The 17,251-nt window shown below is 42.0% G+C and overlaps 1 protein-coding gene across 1 annotated transcript in view; it reads right to left on the bottom strand.

Annotated features, from left to right (window-relative positions):
• LOC123999879 (endothelial cell-selective adhesion molecule-like) overlaps window positions 1-17,251 on the bottom strand; it is a 72,949-nt gene that overhangs the window by 2,908 nt on the left and 52,790 nt on the right. The window contains exons 2-6 of the mRNA XM_046305887.1: window positions 8,779-8,924; window positions 7,256-7,457; window positions 6,385-6,540; window positions 966-1,088; window positions 100-229 (exon numbers count right to left, since the gene is read on the bottom strand). Coding sequence (XP_046161843.1) covers window positions 100-229; window positions 966-1,088; window positions 6,385-6,540; window positions 7,256-7,457; window positions 8,779-8,924 — 757 coding nt within the window. The remainder of the gene's footprint in view (window positions 1-99; window positions 230-965; window positions 1,089-6,384; window positions 6,541-7,255; window positions 7,458-8,778; window positions 8,925-17,251) is intronic.

The following is a 17,251-nucleotide window of genomic DNA, read 5'->3' as shown; positions in this document are numbered from 1 at the left end:
AGAGAGAGGGAGTGACGGAGAAGGGGTGAGAGACTGACTGACATGCATTTGGGCACATGAACACATGCAACACAGCAATATTGTGAAAGGGAGTCTAACTTGATGTCGTTGGCCCGGTCCTCTTCATAGTCTCTCTTTCGCCTCAGAAGGTAGATGAGGAAGAGGATGATGAATATGAAGACCAACACAGAGCCCACCGTGGCTCCAGCAATCATCCCTGCGTTAGTTGCTGGGGAAACACACACACACATTTGCACTACAGATCTGTGGAATAGTACCTTCACTCTCCAGGGTAAATAACAAGAGCCTTTGTGGTTGAAATGATAATTAAAAACTACAGTAGCATCATGTTTTTGTACATTAGTTCTGTTTTTACATGAACTCCACTCAGCTTTCTTCCCCCAACAGTGCAAGAACAGCAGCCTGTGACTGTTCAGTGTTTTTAAAGGACTAGGCAGAGAGTTGACTTCTTTGTGGAAGCATAAAGACACAAAGAACATACATACAAAAAAGGCAATTAAACCTCATTAAATTTCAATGAATTTATTTAACAGAACAGCATCCCTGCATGATGGCCTTTTCCACCAAATTGATGTAGCCTTAAAAAAAAGAAGCTTTATTGCATCTAATTTAGAGTCAACCAGACCACTTTTTTAGGAAATAAACTTTAGTGGGTCCTAGATGAGAGAGAGATGAGTTAGCTACCTAAGTGCAGGAATTTCAACAGCAAAACCTATATATATTTTTTTTAAATACACGTGAAACATGCATTACACCCTTTTTAGAGGAATGCACATTTAAGTGAAGTGCAGTGCATTATAATTACTTGCTCTGGATATCTGCATGCTCTGGTTTTCTAAGCCATTTCACGTACCAGGAGTCAACAATATTAGGAAGCACATTTCTCTACATTCTGACTGGTCCATATAGTGCATAGTGAGTCATGTGGGTACTTCAGTACGTACAGGTAATGACCTCCAGGTTGATGTAGCAGCTGTCATTGCCAGCTGTGTTGCTGGCAGTACAAACGTACTTCCCCGACATGCTGCTGCTCAAGTTGCTCAGCTTCAGCGTGCCCGTTTTTTCATCTGTAACGTGCACACACACACACACAAAATATAAACTTATACAGTGTCCATATTAGGACAGCATTATCAGTCCTGCTGTGACTGTGGATTTCCTTATAAGGACACCGTGCATTGGTCATATGAAATTCCTCATCATTAAATCACTACTAACCAGAAAATAAAAATGGACCAAACAATGTGGGATACCTATGTAATTATTGCATACCATAAAGGAGAGGAAATAATTGATCGAACAACGGGAACACTGACTATGAGTTTGGAATACAGGTTCAAACGAGTGCATTTGAGCAGAGTCAAATGAGGATTCAACCTCATCTGTGCTTTAATCTAGTTCCAAACAGATTAGCCGCTAAATCTCCAAGTCAAAACCAAAACAGAACAGAACAATGACACAGGCATACCAAAATAAACTCAGATGTTTATTCACCATCCTTTTGATTGCCTGTGCCATTTTACATTAAGTGTCCTTAAATCCACATAGATAAATGGTAGCCACATGTGCATGTAGTGTATTACTAAGTACAGATTGAAATAACTCACAATTGTTATAACTGGATGTGGTTACATTGTCATTACCTAGCACCTGTAAATTTGGGACACATCATGTAAAGTGAGACCTGATTGTCTCAATTCACATTTCACTTTCCAAAACCCTTTGCCACTGGCAAAGTTAAACCCTCTGCTTTGGCATTAAATCAAAGTTTATTTGTCACGTGCGCCAAATACAACAGGTGTAGACCTTACAGTGAAATGCTTACTTACAGGTTCTAACCAATAGTACAAAAAAGGTGTTAGGTGAACAATATGTAAGTAAAGAAATAAAACAGTAAAAAGGCAGGCTATATACAGTAGTGAGGATACATACAGACACAGGTTAGTCAGGCTGATTGAAGTAGTATATATATGTAGATATGGTTAAAGTGACTATGCATATATGATGAACAGAGAGTAGCAGTATATATATATATATATATATATATATATATTAAAAAAGAGGGGTTGGTGGGTGGGACACAATGCAGATAGCCCGGTTAGCCAATGTGTGGGAGCACTGGTTGGTCGGCCCAATTGAGGTAGTATGTACATGAATGTATAGTTAAAGTGACTATGCATATATGATAAACAGAGAGTAGCAGCAGCGTAAAAAGAAGGTTGGGGTGGCACACAATGCAAACAGTAGCCATTTGATTACCTGTTCAGGAGTCTTATGGCTTGGGGGTAAAAACTGTTGAGATGCATTTTTGTCCTAGACTTGGCACTCCGGTACCGTTTGCCATGCAGTAGTAGAGAGAACAGTCTGTGACTGAGGTCTTTGACAATTTTTAGGGCCTTCCTCTGACGACGCTTGGTGTAGAAGTGGGCTGGGCTGTACGCACTACCCTCTGTAGTACCTTGCGGTCGGAGGCCGAGCAATTGCCGTACCAGGCTAGTGCTGCAACCAGTCGATGTTGCAGCTGTAGAACCTTTTGAGGATCTCAGGACCCATGCCAAATCTTTTTAGTTTCCTGAGGGGGAATAGGATTTGTCGTGCCCTCTTCACGACTGTCTTGGTGTGTTTGAATCATTCTAGTTTGTTGTTGATGTGGACACCAATGAACTTGAAGCTCTCGACCTGCTCCACTACAGCCCCGTCGATGAGAATGGGGGCGTGCTCGGTCCTCAATTTCCTGTAGTCCACAATCATCTCAGTCTTGGTTACGTTGAGGGATATGTTGTTATTCTGGCACCACCTGGCCAGGTTGACCTTCTCCCTACACGCTGTCTCGTTGATGTCGGTACCACTGTTGTGTCATCTGAAAAAAACTTGGTGTTGGAGTCGTGCCTGGCCATGCAGTCGTGGGTGAACAGGGAGTACAGGAGGGGACTGAGCATGCACCCCTGTGGAGCTCCAGTGTTGAGGATCAGCGTGGCAGATGTATTGCTACCTACCCTCAACACCTGTGGGCGGTCCGTCAGGAAGTCCAGGATCCAGTTGCAGAGAGAGGTATTTAGTCCCAGGATCCTTAGCTTAGTGATGAGCTGAGGGTACTATGGGTGTTGAACGCTGAGCTGTAGTCAATGAACAGCATTATCACATAAGTGTTCCTTTTGTCCGGGTGGGAAAGGGCAGTGTGGAGTGCAATAGAGATTGCATCATCTGTGGATCTGTTTGGGCGGTATGCAAATTGGAGTGGGTCTAGTGTTTCTGGGATAATGGTGTTGATGTGAGCCATTACCAACCTTTCAAAGCACTTCATTGCTATGGACCTGAGTGCTACGGTCTGTAGTCATTTAGGCATGTTGCCTTTGTGTTCTTGGGCACGGGGACTATGGTGGTCTGCTTGAAACATGTTATTACAGATTCAATTAGGGACATGTTGAAAATGTCAGTGGAGAAACCTGCCAGTTGGTCAGCACATGCCCGGAGCACACGTCCTGGTAATCGGTCTGGCCCCGCATCCTTGTGTATGTTGATCTGCTTAAAGGTCTTACTCACATCGGCTACGGAGAACGTGATCACAGTTGTCCGGAACAGCAGATACTCTCATGCATGCCTCAGTGTTACTTGCCTCGTAACGAGCATATAAGTGATTTAGCTCGTCTGGTAGGCTCGTGTCACTGGGCAGCTCGTGGCTGTGCTTCCCTTTGTAGTCTGTTATAGTTTGCAAGCACTGCCACATAAGACAAGCGTTGGAGCCGGTGTAGTATGATTCAATCTTAGCCCTGTATTGACGCTTTGCCTGTTTGATGGTTCGTCGCAGGGCATAGCAGGATTTCTTGTAATCTTCTGGGTTAGAGTATCGCAACTTGAAAGCGGCAGCTCTACCCTTTAGCTCAGTGCGAATGTTGCCTGTAATCCATGGCTTCTGGTTGGGGTATGTACGTACAGTCACTGTGGGGACGACGTCCTCGATGCACTTATTGATAAAGCCAGTGACCGATGTGGTGTATTCCTCAATGCCATCGGAAGAATCCCGGAACATGTTCCAGTCTGTCATAGCAAAATATTCCTGAAGTTTAACAACGGCTTCATCTGACTACTTTTTTTGTAGACCGAGTTACTGGTGCTTCCTGCTTTAATTTTTGCTTCTAAGCAGGAATCAGGAGGATAGAGTTGTGGTCAGATGAACCAAATGGAGGATGAGGGAGAGCTTTGTACGTGTTTCTGTGTGTGGAGTACAGGTGATCTTTAATTTATTTCACTCTGGTTGCACATTTAACATGTTGATAGAAATTTGGTAGAACTGATTTAAGTTTCCCTGCATTAAAGTCTCCGGCCACTAGGAGCGCCGCCCCTGGGTGAGTGGTTTCCCGTTAGCTTATTTCCTTATACAGTCGTGGCCAAAAGTTGATAAAATCACAAATATTAATTTCCAGAAAGTTTGCTGCTTCAGTGTCTTTAGATATTTTTGTCAGATGTTGCTATGAAATACTGAAGTATAATTACAAGTGTCAAAGGGTTTTATTGACAATTACATGAAGTTGATGCAAAGAGTCAATATTTGCAGTGTAAACCCTTCTTTTTCAAGACCTCTGCAATCCGCCCTGGCATGCTGTCAATTAACTTCTGGGCCACATCCTGACTGATGGCAGCCCATTCTTGCATAATCAATGCTTGGAGTTTGTCAGAATTTGTGGGTTTTTGTTTGACCACCCACCTCTTGAGGATTGACCACAAGTTTTCAATGGGATTAAAGTCTGGGGAGTTTCCTGTCCATGGACCCAAAATGTCAATGTTTTGTTCCCCGAGCCACTTAGTTATCACTTTTGCCTTATGGCAAGGTGCTCCATCATGCTGGAAAAGGCATTGTTTCGTCACCAAACTGTTCCTGGATGGTAGGGAGAAGTTGCTCTCGGAGGATGTGTTGGTACCATTATTTATGGCTTTGTTCTTAGTAAAAATTGTGAGTGAGTGAGCCCAATCCCTTGGCTGAGAAGCAACCACACACATGAATGGTCTCAGGATGCCCCCAACAATCGGAAAGGGGATTCATCAGAGAAAATGACTTTACCCAAGTCCTCAGCAGTCCAATCCCTGTACCTTTTGCAGAATATCAGTCTGTCCCTGGAGATAAGTGGCTTCTTTGCTGTTCTTCTTGACACCAGGCCAACCTCCAAAAGTCTTCGCCTCATGTCAGTGATTCTCTCGTTAACACAGGTGTTAGCTGGTCCTTTTGTGGCAGGGCTGAAATGCAGTGGAAATGTTTTTTGGGGGGATTCAGTTAATTTGCATGCAATTCATCTGATCACTCTTCATAACTTTCTGGAGTATATGCAAATTGCCATCATCCAAACTGATGCAGCAGACTGTGAAAATTAATATTTGTGTCATTCTCAAAACTTTTGGCCACGACTGTACAGCTGACTGAGTGTGGTCTTAGTTCCAGCATCCGTCTGTGGTGGTAAATCAACAGCCACAAAATGTATGGCTGAAAATGCTCTAGGCAAGTAGTGTGGCCTGCAATTTATCACAATATTCTCTACTTCAGGTGAGCAAAATCTAGAGAGTTCCTTAGATTTTATGCACCAGCTGTTGTTTACAAATATCCACAGACCACCCCCCCATCGTCTTACCGGAGTGTGCTGTTCCATCTTGCCGGTGCACTGTAAATCCATCTAGCTGAATATCCACGTAGTCATTCAGCCACGATTCCGTGAAACAGGATATTACAGTTTTTGATGTCCCGTTGGTAGGATATTCGTGATCGTACCTCGTCTAATTTATTGTCCAATGATTGCACGTTTGCGAGTAGTATTGATGGTAATGGCAGCTTTCCCAGTTGCCTTCTCCGGGTCCTGATCAGGCATCCGGCTCTTTGTCCTCGTCCTTGTAGAAATAAATCTTAGTCTAATCTGAGGTGAGTAATCGCTGTCCTGATATCCAGAAGCCCTTTTTTTGCCATAAGATACGGTTGCAGAAACATTATGTATAAAATAAGTTGCGAAAAAAAACACATACATACACACATACACACATACACATAATAGCACAATCGGTTGGACGCCCGTAAAACTGCTGCCATTTCATCCAGCGCCATTTTGTTTTTACATTTGCTTATTGTATATACAGTACCTTTCTAATCCAGAGCAACTCACATTAGGTGCTTACAATAACTTGGCTGAACTACATACTATTACAGTACTCTCAAAGTTATAATTCTCATCAAATTGTAGAAATAGAGCACGCTCTAGTTGAAATATAGGACAACTACAATAAATACACTATTTCATAGTAACCCCCCAAATATTCTTAGGATGTTGGTTAATAAAGCTAGAGCACCACGTTCCAGATGTCAGGCAGCAGGCAGTTACTTACTGAGCATGGGCGAGAAGAAGACCTCAGACGGGGGGCTGGTCTTCTTCCACTTATACATTGGGATGGGCTTTCCTGACTTGGACTTGCAGCTCAGTGTGACGTTACCCTTCAGAACTGGCTTCCCTGACAGAGAACACTCTGGGACAGCAGGAGGGACTGAGACATAGGAGAGAGGTTAAATAGATAGTTAGTTGACCATTTGTGATGAGATGCTGAGTTACAGTATTTGAATAATAGATTAAATAATGTTTAGGATTTAGGGTAGTGGCAAACTGACAAAGTTTTGTATTAAGATACATGCAGGAACATGTGTGTGCACATGTACTATATGTGGGTATAACTGCAAGTACAGCACATCTGTAAGTGTGCGTGCACCTGTGTGCACCCCTTCCCCTTTTCCACATTCGTTACGTTACAGCCTTATTCTAAAATGGAAGTTTTTAATTTCCTCACCAATCTACACACACACACACAGAATCGCAAAGCAATGCCACCCAGAAATGTATATACCGGTAAATATACATACCGGTCAAAATTTGGACACACCTACTCATTCCAACTACTCATTTTCTTTATGCTTTACTATTGTCTACATTGTATAATTCAACAAAGTACTGAGTAAAGGGTCTGAATACTTAGTGAAATATCACATTTACATATATAGCAAAAAAGTCCCCCAAAAATGTTTTTGCTATGTCATTATGGGGTATTGTGTGTAGATTGTTGTTTTTATTTAATCATTTTTAGAATAAGGCTGAAACGTAACAAAATGCAGAAAATGTACAACGGTCTGAATACTTTCAGAATGCACTGTATGTACACGATTGCTGTATGACTACATGAACTACATAAGGGGTCTCCCTGTCCTTACCATTGACGTTGAGGCTAAGTTCTCCAGTCAGGCCCTGGGCCCCGGGGATGATGACCTGGCAGAGGTAGCGTCCTGAGTCCGACTCCTGCGTGTTGTTGATGTACAGGGACAGGTTGGCCGAGGGCATGGTGGCCGTGAAGCCCACACGCTCCCCGAACTGGGGGCTGCCAAAACTGATCGAGTCTGGGGTGTACGAGATGATCTGTGTGGGGTTGATGGTGGGGACAAGAGTCATGAAGATTGTTGCAAAGCTCCCTCGGAAATCCTGTCCTTTTAATTTTACACCATCTGCCATTACCAAGATGTTCTCTTAGCTGATGTTATGTTCTTAATAGAGCCATGAAAAGTGCATTGAGTAGGAATATAATTAGAGTACTTTAAAATATGACAAAAATATTAGAAGATGATAAAAACCACATTCTTTTAAATCATATAGACCTTTATGCAAACAAGTGAAACAGAATTATCCTTTGGAGCTAAAGACTAACGGGCCGATTCAGAGTTGAGATAAGGGTTCTCTGGTTATGTCAGACTACCACCCCATGACTGGGCCTTTAGCCAAAGCAGCTTGCCATCTCAAGGCCAACAACTGCAATCTCCCAATCAACTGCTGGTGAATGCTACTGTAGTGGACTTTTTGTGTTTATTTGATCCCCCTTGGGACTTGGTCCGTCTGTATACTATGGTAGGATAATCTGGAATAAGCAAACATACAGAATATAGGTCATTAGATAACATTGTCTGATTGGGGAACAAGTCAGATGACAGTTATGGCCCACTTAATTTGTTTTTGTTTTGTCAAGGGTTAAACCCAACCTAACCCCAAAATCACAACTCTGTTCAGTGGTTTAGCATTGTTTCACTTGATGGCCTAATTTTCAGAAATGTTACATTTTATATTTATGCATTTTCAAGCAAGGGTAAAATACAGTGGATAGATGGAGTGTTAAGCCTTTTATTTGATTCATTTAGGAGGGTTTCCAAAGGAAGAGCTTTGCCAGATTAACAGTATAACAGCAGTCAAACATCCTTCATGATAATAATCCTCCACGTTACAGCCACAGATGGCCAAGCAAGTCAGAATTTCAAGTGGAAGCTTTTGAGCAAGAACTGCACAGAACATAAACATATTTTTCTGAATACTCAGACAAATGATGTGAAGTATCACAGAAGTCAGAGTTTAACATTAAAACAAAACCTAACAAATTAGAATACATTCATAATTTCAAGTCGACTTTAAAAAAGGTAATATTACAGATGAGTTACATTTTTCCACCAAAAAAACCTTTCCATGTACAAAGTACTTCTGACAAGGAAGTATGTAATTGGTATGCAGAGCTAATGCAAGTACCATTTATTGTAGACTTAAGTAACAGCAAATATGCCTTTGCCTTAATGTTTGGTGCAAAAGTTCAAGTTACTGTACGCATCTCAAGTGATGACAGCCCTTAAAATCGTCAGACGATCAGCATAGATGCTAGAGGCACCACCACACAACAAAACAGATCCTAAAACACACTCACCAGTTGGGTGTTATTGGCCACAAAGTTCCAGAGAACGGTGTTCTTGCCAGTGATGGAGCTGGGGCTGTACCAGGCCTGCAGCACCACTTTCTGACCCTCGATCACTTCCATGGTCCTCTGCGGCATCTGGATCTGGGCCAACACACCTGGAATTGGGAGAGGGGTACTTTACTTATACTTTGGATATCACTTTTCAACAAAGTTTTATATAAAATAATTATATTATACGTACACATACAGTTAAAGTCAGAAGTATACATACACCTTTTCACAATTCCTGACATTTAATCCTAGTAAAACTTCCCTGTCTCAGGTCAGTTAGGATCACCACTTTTAATAAGGTGAAATGTCAGAATAATAGTAGAGAAATATTTCAGCTTTTATTTCTTTCATCACATTCCCAGTGGGTCAGACGTTTACATACACTCAACTAGTATGTGTTAGCATTGCCTTCAAATTGTTCAACTTGGGTCAAATGATTGGGGTAGCCCATTCCTCCTGACAGAGCTGGTGTATCCAAGTCAGGTTTGTAGGCCTCCTTGCTCGCACACGCTTTTCAGTTCTGCACAAATTTTCTATGGGTTTGAGGTCAGGGCTGTGTGATGGCCACTCCAATACCTTGACTTTGTTGTCATTAAGCCATTTGGAAGTATGCTTGAGATCATTGTCTATTTGGAAGACCCATTTGCAACCAAGCTTTACCTTTCTGACTGATGTCTTGAGATGTTGCTTCAATATATCCACATAATGTTCCATCCTCATGATGTCATCTATTTTGTGAAGTGCACCAGTCCCTCCTGCAGCAAACCACACTCACAACATGCTGCTGCTGCCACCCCCCGTGCTTCACGGTTGGGATGGTGTTCTTCAGCTTGCAAGCCTCCCCCTTTTCCCTCCAAACATAATGATGGTCATTATGGCTAAACTGGTCTGATGAAACAAAAATAGAACTGGGGACATTTCTCCATGTGCAGTTGCGAACAATAGTCTGGCTTTTTTATGGCGGTTTTGGAGCAGTGGCTTCTTCCTTGCTGAGCCACCTTTCAGGTTATGTCAATATAGGACAAATTTTTTCCTAGCATCTTCACAAGGTCCTTTGCTGTTGTTCTGGGATTGATTTGCACTTTTTGCACCAACATATGTTCATCTCTAGGAGAGAGAACATGTCTCCTTCCTGAGAGGTATGACGGCTGTGTGCTCCCATGGTGTTTATACTTGCGTACTATTGTTTGTACAGATGAACGTGGTACCAACAGGCGTTTGGAAATTGCTCCCAAGGATAAAGCAGACTTGTGGAGGTCTACCATTTTTTTCTGAGGTCTTGGCTGATTTCTTTTGACTTTCCCATGATGTCAAGCAAAGATGCACTGAGTTTGAAGGTAGGCCTTGAAATACATCCACAGGTACACCTCCAAGTGACTCAAATGATGCCAATTAGCCTATCAAAAGCTTTAAAGCCATGACATAATTTTCTGGAATTTTCCATGCTGTTTAAAGGCACAGTCAACTTAGCGAATGTACATTTCTGACCCACTGGAATTGTGATACAGTGAATTATAAGTGAAATAATCTGTCTGTAAACAATTATTGGAAAAATTACTTCATTTCATTTATTTCATTTAAGTCATTTAGCAGACGCTCTTATCCAGAGCGACTTACTTGTGTCATGCTGTTACGTTCCCCAGTTTATGTGTTGTAGTTTGTGTATTTGCATGTGTTTATTTCAGGAAATGGCTTCCTGAAATCCCTCAAGCAGCTGATTGGTCGACTCCATGGTTCATTGGAGAGCTGACCCCGCCCCCTCGTCAAGACACAGCTGTCTCCAATTACCCATTCCTTCAGAAGCTATATAAAAGCCAGTGTTCTGTTCAGGAGGAAGAGATTTTTGCTGGGATGTCATTGAAAATAATTTTGTAGGAAAGAGATTTTGCTAGAGTTTTTGCGAGAGATTTTGCTGGGAGTTCATTGCTGAGAGTTGGTATGTTTTGTGAGTTTGTTGCTCAGATAGAGCTTATTTGATGTCCTTTGTTTGTTTCTTAGAATATTAAACAACTTCACAAATAAACTGTTTCATTTGTTCCCAGGGGGGAAGGGGAAGGCACTTAGGGAGTGCTTAGGCAAGAGGCCCGTGGGCATACATATACCCGTAGCATATTCGCTGTCTAGGCACACTAGGTAAGACCTGGGCGGACCACCCCCTGTATTTTGGTTAGGGCACCAGGTGGTGCTAAATTAGGTAAGTAGTGGGTAGGCAGGTAAGATAGGAGAGGGGGGGCTTTGAGATTTACTTTCTTTGCTTTGGTTCCGTCCAGCCCCTTTTCCCCATATTACTGTGTGAAGGAATACAGTCCTTGTAAACGGTACCACATTCTGTCTGTTGTCATCCTTACTCGCACCTACAGTCCATACCTTTTTCACTTCACGGAGAGTTTAGTTGTAGCAGGGTGTCGCATTCCCTCTTCATAGAGGCGTGCGTAACACATGCAAAGTAGATGTCCTAAACGACTTGCCAAAACTAGTGTGTCAACAACAAATTTGTGCAGTGGTTGAAAAAAAAATAGTATATAAGCTGGAGAACGTCTTTAAAAGCACCCACCCCCAGAGGAAGTTGCAGCCACAATTTTGATGTAATTTCCTGACCTAGAAAGGCAATGCACATGTCGGTTCCACCTCTGAAGAATATCAATGACTACTTATTCATATTCATGAATTGGGTGTGTGAATTTCCATGTGGAGTTGATAAACAACAAATCGGGCACTGACAGCTGTCAGTGTAGCTAGCATGCTAACCTTATCGACCTACCTAGATCTTGCTAACCTTATCTAGCTAGCTAATGTTATTTGTTACTGTTGTTTTTTTACACCATATTCAAAACATTCGCCAGATTGCTCTATGACTGGTTCCGGAGATGGATTTGTCATAAGCATCGACTTATTGAAAACTTTGCCACAAATGGAAACCACCAGCCTCTCTGACTTTGCCCTCTCTTGTCAAATCCCAAGTTTTGGCATCCTCCATGAATTGCTTCCATAGAAATAATTAAATAATAAGCTGTAGTAATATGGGTAACTATTGAAAGATACAATGTAGAAAAATGCATATCTACAGTACAGTTGTGGCCAAAAGTTGAGAATAACACAAATATACATTTTCAGTCTTGTGGTAGCAGAATCAGAATTAGTTAAGTAACATTTACATAATAATGCTTATATGAGATATGTCATTAGGATGTTTTCTTTTGGATAATACTGTTGGCAGTTTGCAGTTATCCCTTCTCTGCTAGGGCTTAGTCACTAGGGGCCCAGAGAGGGGAGAGGTCAGCTTGTCTTCATATGTCAATGTATCTGTTAAACCATGTGATGCTATGAAGAATATCAGGAGGGGAGGAGGACAGAATGGAGGCTTGTCTTCTTATGGGAATGTGTCTGTAACTATTACATGTCCCCTCTGAGGTTGCCCTTATCTTGATCTAGTACATGACCTAAGAGGCTCACTGTCTTTTCTGATCTTGTCCAGGAGGGAGTGTATTTGAGATGGAAGTATCTAGAATTGACAATTGATATATGCCATTGGATGATGTAATGGTTTGGTACTATGTTGTACCAAGAACGAGATATGAACTTCGTTTAGGAGACCAAACTGAACAATAACTTATAGCTAATGCTATCTGGCTATGGGATACTCCTCTCTCAAGTAAAGCCTTCCTTTGTAATGTTCCTAAGATCTGTTATTTGTCATGTGAGTTGAGAAGGGTATGTCTTGGCTATAAATGATACTAAGAACTGTTTTGTAAGCACTCAGAGAATTCATTTATAGACACTGAATTGATCTGAGGGTCACAGGGCTAGGGTGAAGCTCATATATAATTAAAGATGGACTTTATAAAATAACTGAGTTGTGTGTGGTTTGCTCTCTCAATGTTTAGTAATACAGGACATTTCCACGACAGTCTTCTGCCTCAGTTTGTATGATCGCAATTTGCATATACTCCAGAATGTTATGAAGAGTGATCGGATGAATTGCAATTAATTGCAAAGTCCCTATTTGCCATGCAAATGAACTGAATACATTTTTAAAAAAATACTCTGCATTTCAGCCCTGCCACAAAAGGACCAGCTGACATGTCAGTGATTCTCTCGTTAACACAGGTGTGAGTGTTGACGAGGACAAGGCTGGAGATTCCTCTGTCATGCTGATTGAGTTTGAATAACAGACTGGAAGCTTCAAAAGGAGGGTGGTGCTTGGAATAATTGTTCTTCCTCTGTCAAACATGGTTACCTGCAAGGACACTTGCCGTCATCATTGCTTTGCACAGAAAGGGCTTCACAGGTAAGGATATTGCTGCCAGTAAGATTGCACCTAAATCAACCATTTATCGGATCATCAAGAACTTCAAGGAGAGCGGTTCAATTGTTGTGAAGAAGGCTTTAGGGCGCCCAAGAAAGTCCAGCAAGCGCCAGGACCATCTCCTAAAGTTGATTCAGCTGCAGGATCGGGGAACCACCAGTACAGAGCTTGCTCAGGAATGGCAGCAGGCAGGTGTGAGTGCATCTGCACGCACAGTGAGGCGAAGACTTGGAGGATGGCCTGGTGTCAAGAAGAGCAGCAAAGAAGCCACTTCTCTCCAGGAAAAACATCAGGGACAGACTGATATTCTGCAAAAGGTACAGGGATTGGACTGCTGAAGACTGGGGTAAAGTCATTTTCTCTGATGTATCCCCTTTCTGAATGTTTGGGCATCCGGAAAAAATCTTGTCCGGAGAAGACAAGGTGAGCGCTACCATCAGTCCTGTGTCATGCCAACAGTAAAGCATCCTAAGACCATTCATGTGTGGGGTTACTTCTCAGCAAAGGGAGTGGGCTCACTCACAATTTTGCCTAAGAACACAGCAATAAATAAAGAATGGTACCAACACATCCTCCGAGAGCAACTTCTCCTAACCATCCAGGAACAGTTTCGTGACAAACTATGTCTTTTCCAGCATGATGGAACACCTTGGCATAAGGCAAAAGTGATAACTAATTGGCTAGGGGAACAAAACATCAATATTTTGGGTCCATGGCCAGGAAACTCCCCAGACCTTAATCCCATTGAGAACTTGTAGTCAATCTTCAAGAGGCGGGTGGGCTGCCATGTGACCCAAAAGTGAATTGACAGCATGCCAGGGCGGATTGCAGAGGTCTTGAAAAAGAAGGGTCAACACTGCAAATACTGACTCTTTGCATCAACTTCATGTAATTGTCAAGAAAGGCCTTTGCCACTTATGAACTGATTGTAATTATAGTTCAGTATTCCATAGTAACATCTGACAAAAATATCTAAAGCAGAAAACTTTGTGGAAATTAATATGTGACATTCTCAAAACCTTTTGCCACAACTGTAAATGGACACGTGCATCCTTTTGTAGGTAGGCTTCTGGCAGGCTGAGGTACAGCAATGCCAAGTCAGCCTATGCTCATGGTTTTCACAGGGGATGTGAAAAGATCAGCTACAATGACTTTGCTCATGATCATTAACACTGCAAATGACATGCAACTACAAGTTCCTTGAATTTCCTTCACAGGTGTGTTTCATTATCTGAAGACACTTCTAAACATTACACAAATCAAAGCAGTGTAGCAAAACTTTAGTGGTCAAAACCATTCATCTTGGGGCGACGGGGGAAGCGGGTCTGCAAAATGCTATCATGACACAATTATATTCTTAATACAGACTAGCTGTGAAAATTGTCAAATTATCCAATGGATTATCTGATCAAGATGATCCTAACTGTTAGAGACCAAGTTCTATTTTGCCCTGTATATCAAAAGTGTTGGAAAAACTAGTCAATAATCAACTGATTGGTTTTCTTGATGTCAATAGTATTCTCTCTGGTATACAATCTTGTTTCCACTCAGGTTATGGATGTGTCACTGCATGGTCCTAAATGATGTCACCATCGCCCTTGATTCTAAGCAATGTTGTGCTGCTATTTTTATTGACTTGACCAAAGCTTTTGATACGGTAGACCATTCTATTCTTGTGGGCCGGCTAAGGAGTATTGGTGTCAGAGGTCTTTGGCCTGGTTTGCTAACTCTCTCTCTCTCTCTCTCTCTCTCTCTCTCTCTCTCTCTCTCTCTCTCTCTCTCTCTCTCTCTCTCAAAGAGTGCAGTGTATAAAGTCCTTACATCTGCTGCCTCAGCCACTGCCATGTCACCAAGGGAGTACCCCAAGGCTCAAATCCTAGGCCCCACGCTCTTCTCAATTTACATCAACATAGCTCAGCAGTAGGAAGCTCTCTCATCCATTTAAATGCAGATGATAGTCTTATACACAGCTGGCCCCTCTCCGGATTTTGTGTTAAACACTGTAGAACAAAGCTTTCTTAGTGTCCAACAAGTTTCTCTGCCCTTAACCTTGTTCTGAACACCTCCAAAACAAAGGTCATGTGGTTTGAAAAGAAGAATGCCCCTCTCTCCACAGGTGTGATTACTACTTCTGAGGGTTTAGAGCTTGAGGTAGTCACCTCATACAAGTACTTAGGAGTATGGCTAGATGGTACACTGTCGTTCTCTCAGTACATATCAAAGCTGCAGGCTAAGGATAAGTCTAGATTTGGTTTTGTCTACTGTAATCGCTCCTCTTTTGCCCCAGCTGCCAAACTAACCCTGATTCAGATCCTACCCATGCTAGATTATGGAGATGTAATTTATAGATTGACAGATAAGGGTGCTCTCGAGTAGCTTGATGTTCTTTACCATTCGGCCATCAGATTTGCCACCAATGCTCCTTATAGGACACAACAGTGTGACCCACTGGTTGATTCTTATTTATAAAACCCTCTTAGGCCTCACTTCCTATCTGAGACCTACTGCAGCCCTCATCCTCCACATACAACACCCGTTTTGCCATTCACATTCTGTTAAAGGTCCATAAAGCACAGACATCCATGGATCACTCCTCATTTCAGTTCGCTGCAGCTAGTGACTGGAACGAGCTGCAACAAAACTAACCGCACAGTTCTCCATCTCTTCATTCAAAGACTCAATCATGGACATTCTTACTGACAGTTGTGGCTGCTTTGCGTGATGTATTGTGGTCTCAACTTTCTTGCCCATGTGCTGTTGTCTGTGTCCAATAATTTTTCTACCATGCTGTCATTGTTGCTGTCATGCTGTTGTCATCTTCGGTCTCTCGTAGTGATGTGCGTTTATCCTATATTTTCAAAATTTTAGCCCAGCCCCTCATCCCCTCAGGAGGCCTTTTGGTAGGCCATCATTGTAAATAAGCATTTGTTCTCAACTCACCTAGTTAAATAAAATAAAAATACAATTTACTGGTTAAAAAAAGGAGCTGCAAAAACAAGTTTGCCCCCACCATTTTAATTTGCTCAATTGCTCAGGTGGCAACAAGGCCGTTTAGCTCATCTCACTCAGTCACAAAGAGGAATAACTTTGCAGCTGTTTTTGATTAATAAACAAAACCATGCTGGTGGGTGCTAACATTCAAAGGAAACACAGCCCTGGAACAAAGCATAGGCTGAAAATCATTTGTATGTAATATCATAGGAAAAGACACCACATTCATATGGATTTGCACAAAGTGGGCAGTTCAGATTAGTCACTTCAAGCCCAAATATATCATACTTTGACAAAAACAATGACGTATTGACTTAAATCGTCGTGCAACATCATGAGTAAGCTCTGGCCATCATTGTTCAGCTCGAAGGCTAGTGGATTTCTACTGGTGCGGGTGTTTATGGAAACTGTCTGAGTGTGGTTGTGAATATCAGGCTGAATAGATTGAAAAATGCATGGGCCCTAATCAAAAACAGTTGAGTGTTTCTGGTAGAAAGGGAAAATGCACTTTAATCAGTGTAACACTTGTCACCCTTCAAGAAATTATCCTCCTACTTCATTCTCAAATACTGTAAAAAAAAAAGAAGGAAAAAAGACCATGCATAGTAAGCCAACACAGGGAATTAATTTGCAAACAAAATACTTACTCTTTCACTCCCAGAGCTATTGGAACCAATGATAAATCATCAGTCTTGCCAACAACAGTTCATTGCCACAACCACTTTGCGCACAATACATAACACCATAAACAATTGTTCCTACCAACCAAAGACGGGAAGATATCCAAACAGGCAAATACTTTTCTTCATAACTCTTCATGACCACAAGCCCTTCATTACCACAAACACAGTGCTAGATGGTTACTCGGTCCCAATAAGTCACAGCGACTGACACACAGAGCCCCCCCCAAAAAAATACATCTTATGATGTCATTGAAGCAGAGAGGTAGAAATGGACTCCAGACAGCAATCCAGTTGAAAGTGGATCAACTGTAAAATAAAATAAAAAACTTGTGAATGAAAAATTAAATAAAGTGGATGAATCTCTACCCGTCTGGTTTGCCAGCTTGGTCACTTAATGGGTCAGTCAGGTTTGTCCATGGTCCACTCAGGGCACTCCCCACCCACCCACACT

This window comes from Oncorhynchus gorbuscha, linkage group LG16 (genome assembly GCF_021184085.1).
Source record: "Oncorhynchus gorbuscha isolate QuinsamMale2020 ecotype Even-year linkage group LG16, OgorEven_v1.0, whole genome shotgun sequence".
Taxonomy (NCBI): Eukaryota; Metazoa; Chordata; class Actinopteri; order Salmoniformes; family Salmonidae; genus Oncorhynchus; species Oncorhynchus gorbuscha.
This window is presented reverse-complemented; position numbering and strand designations above follow the sequence as displayed.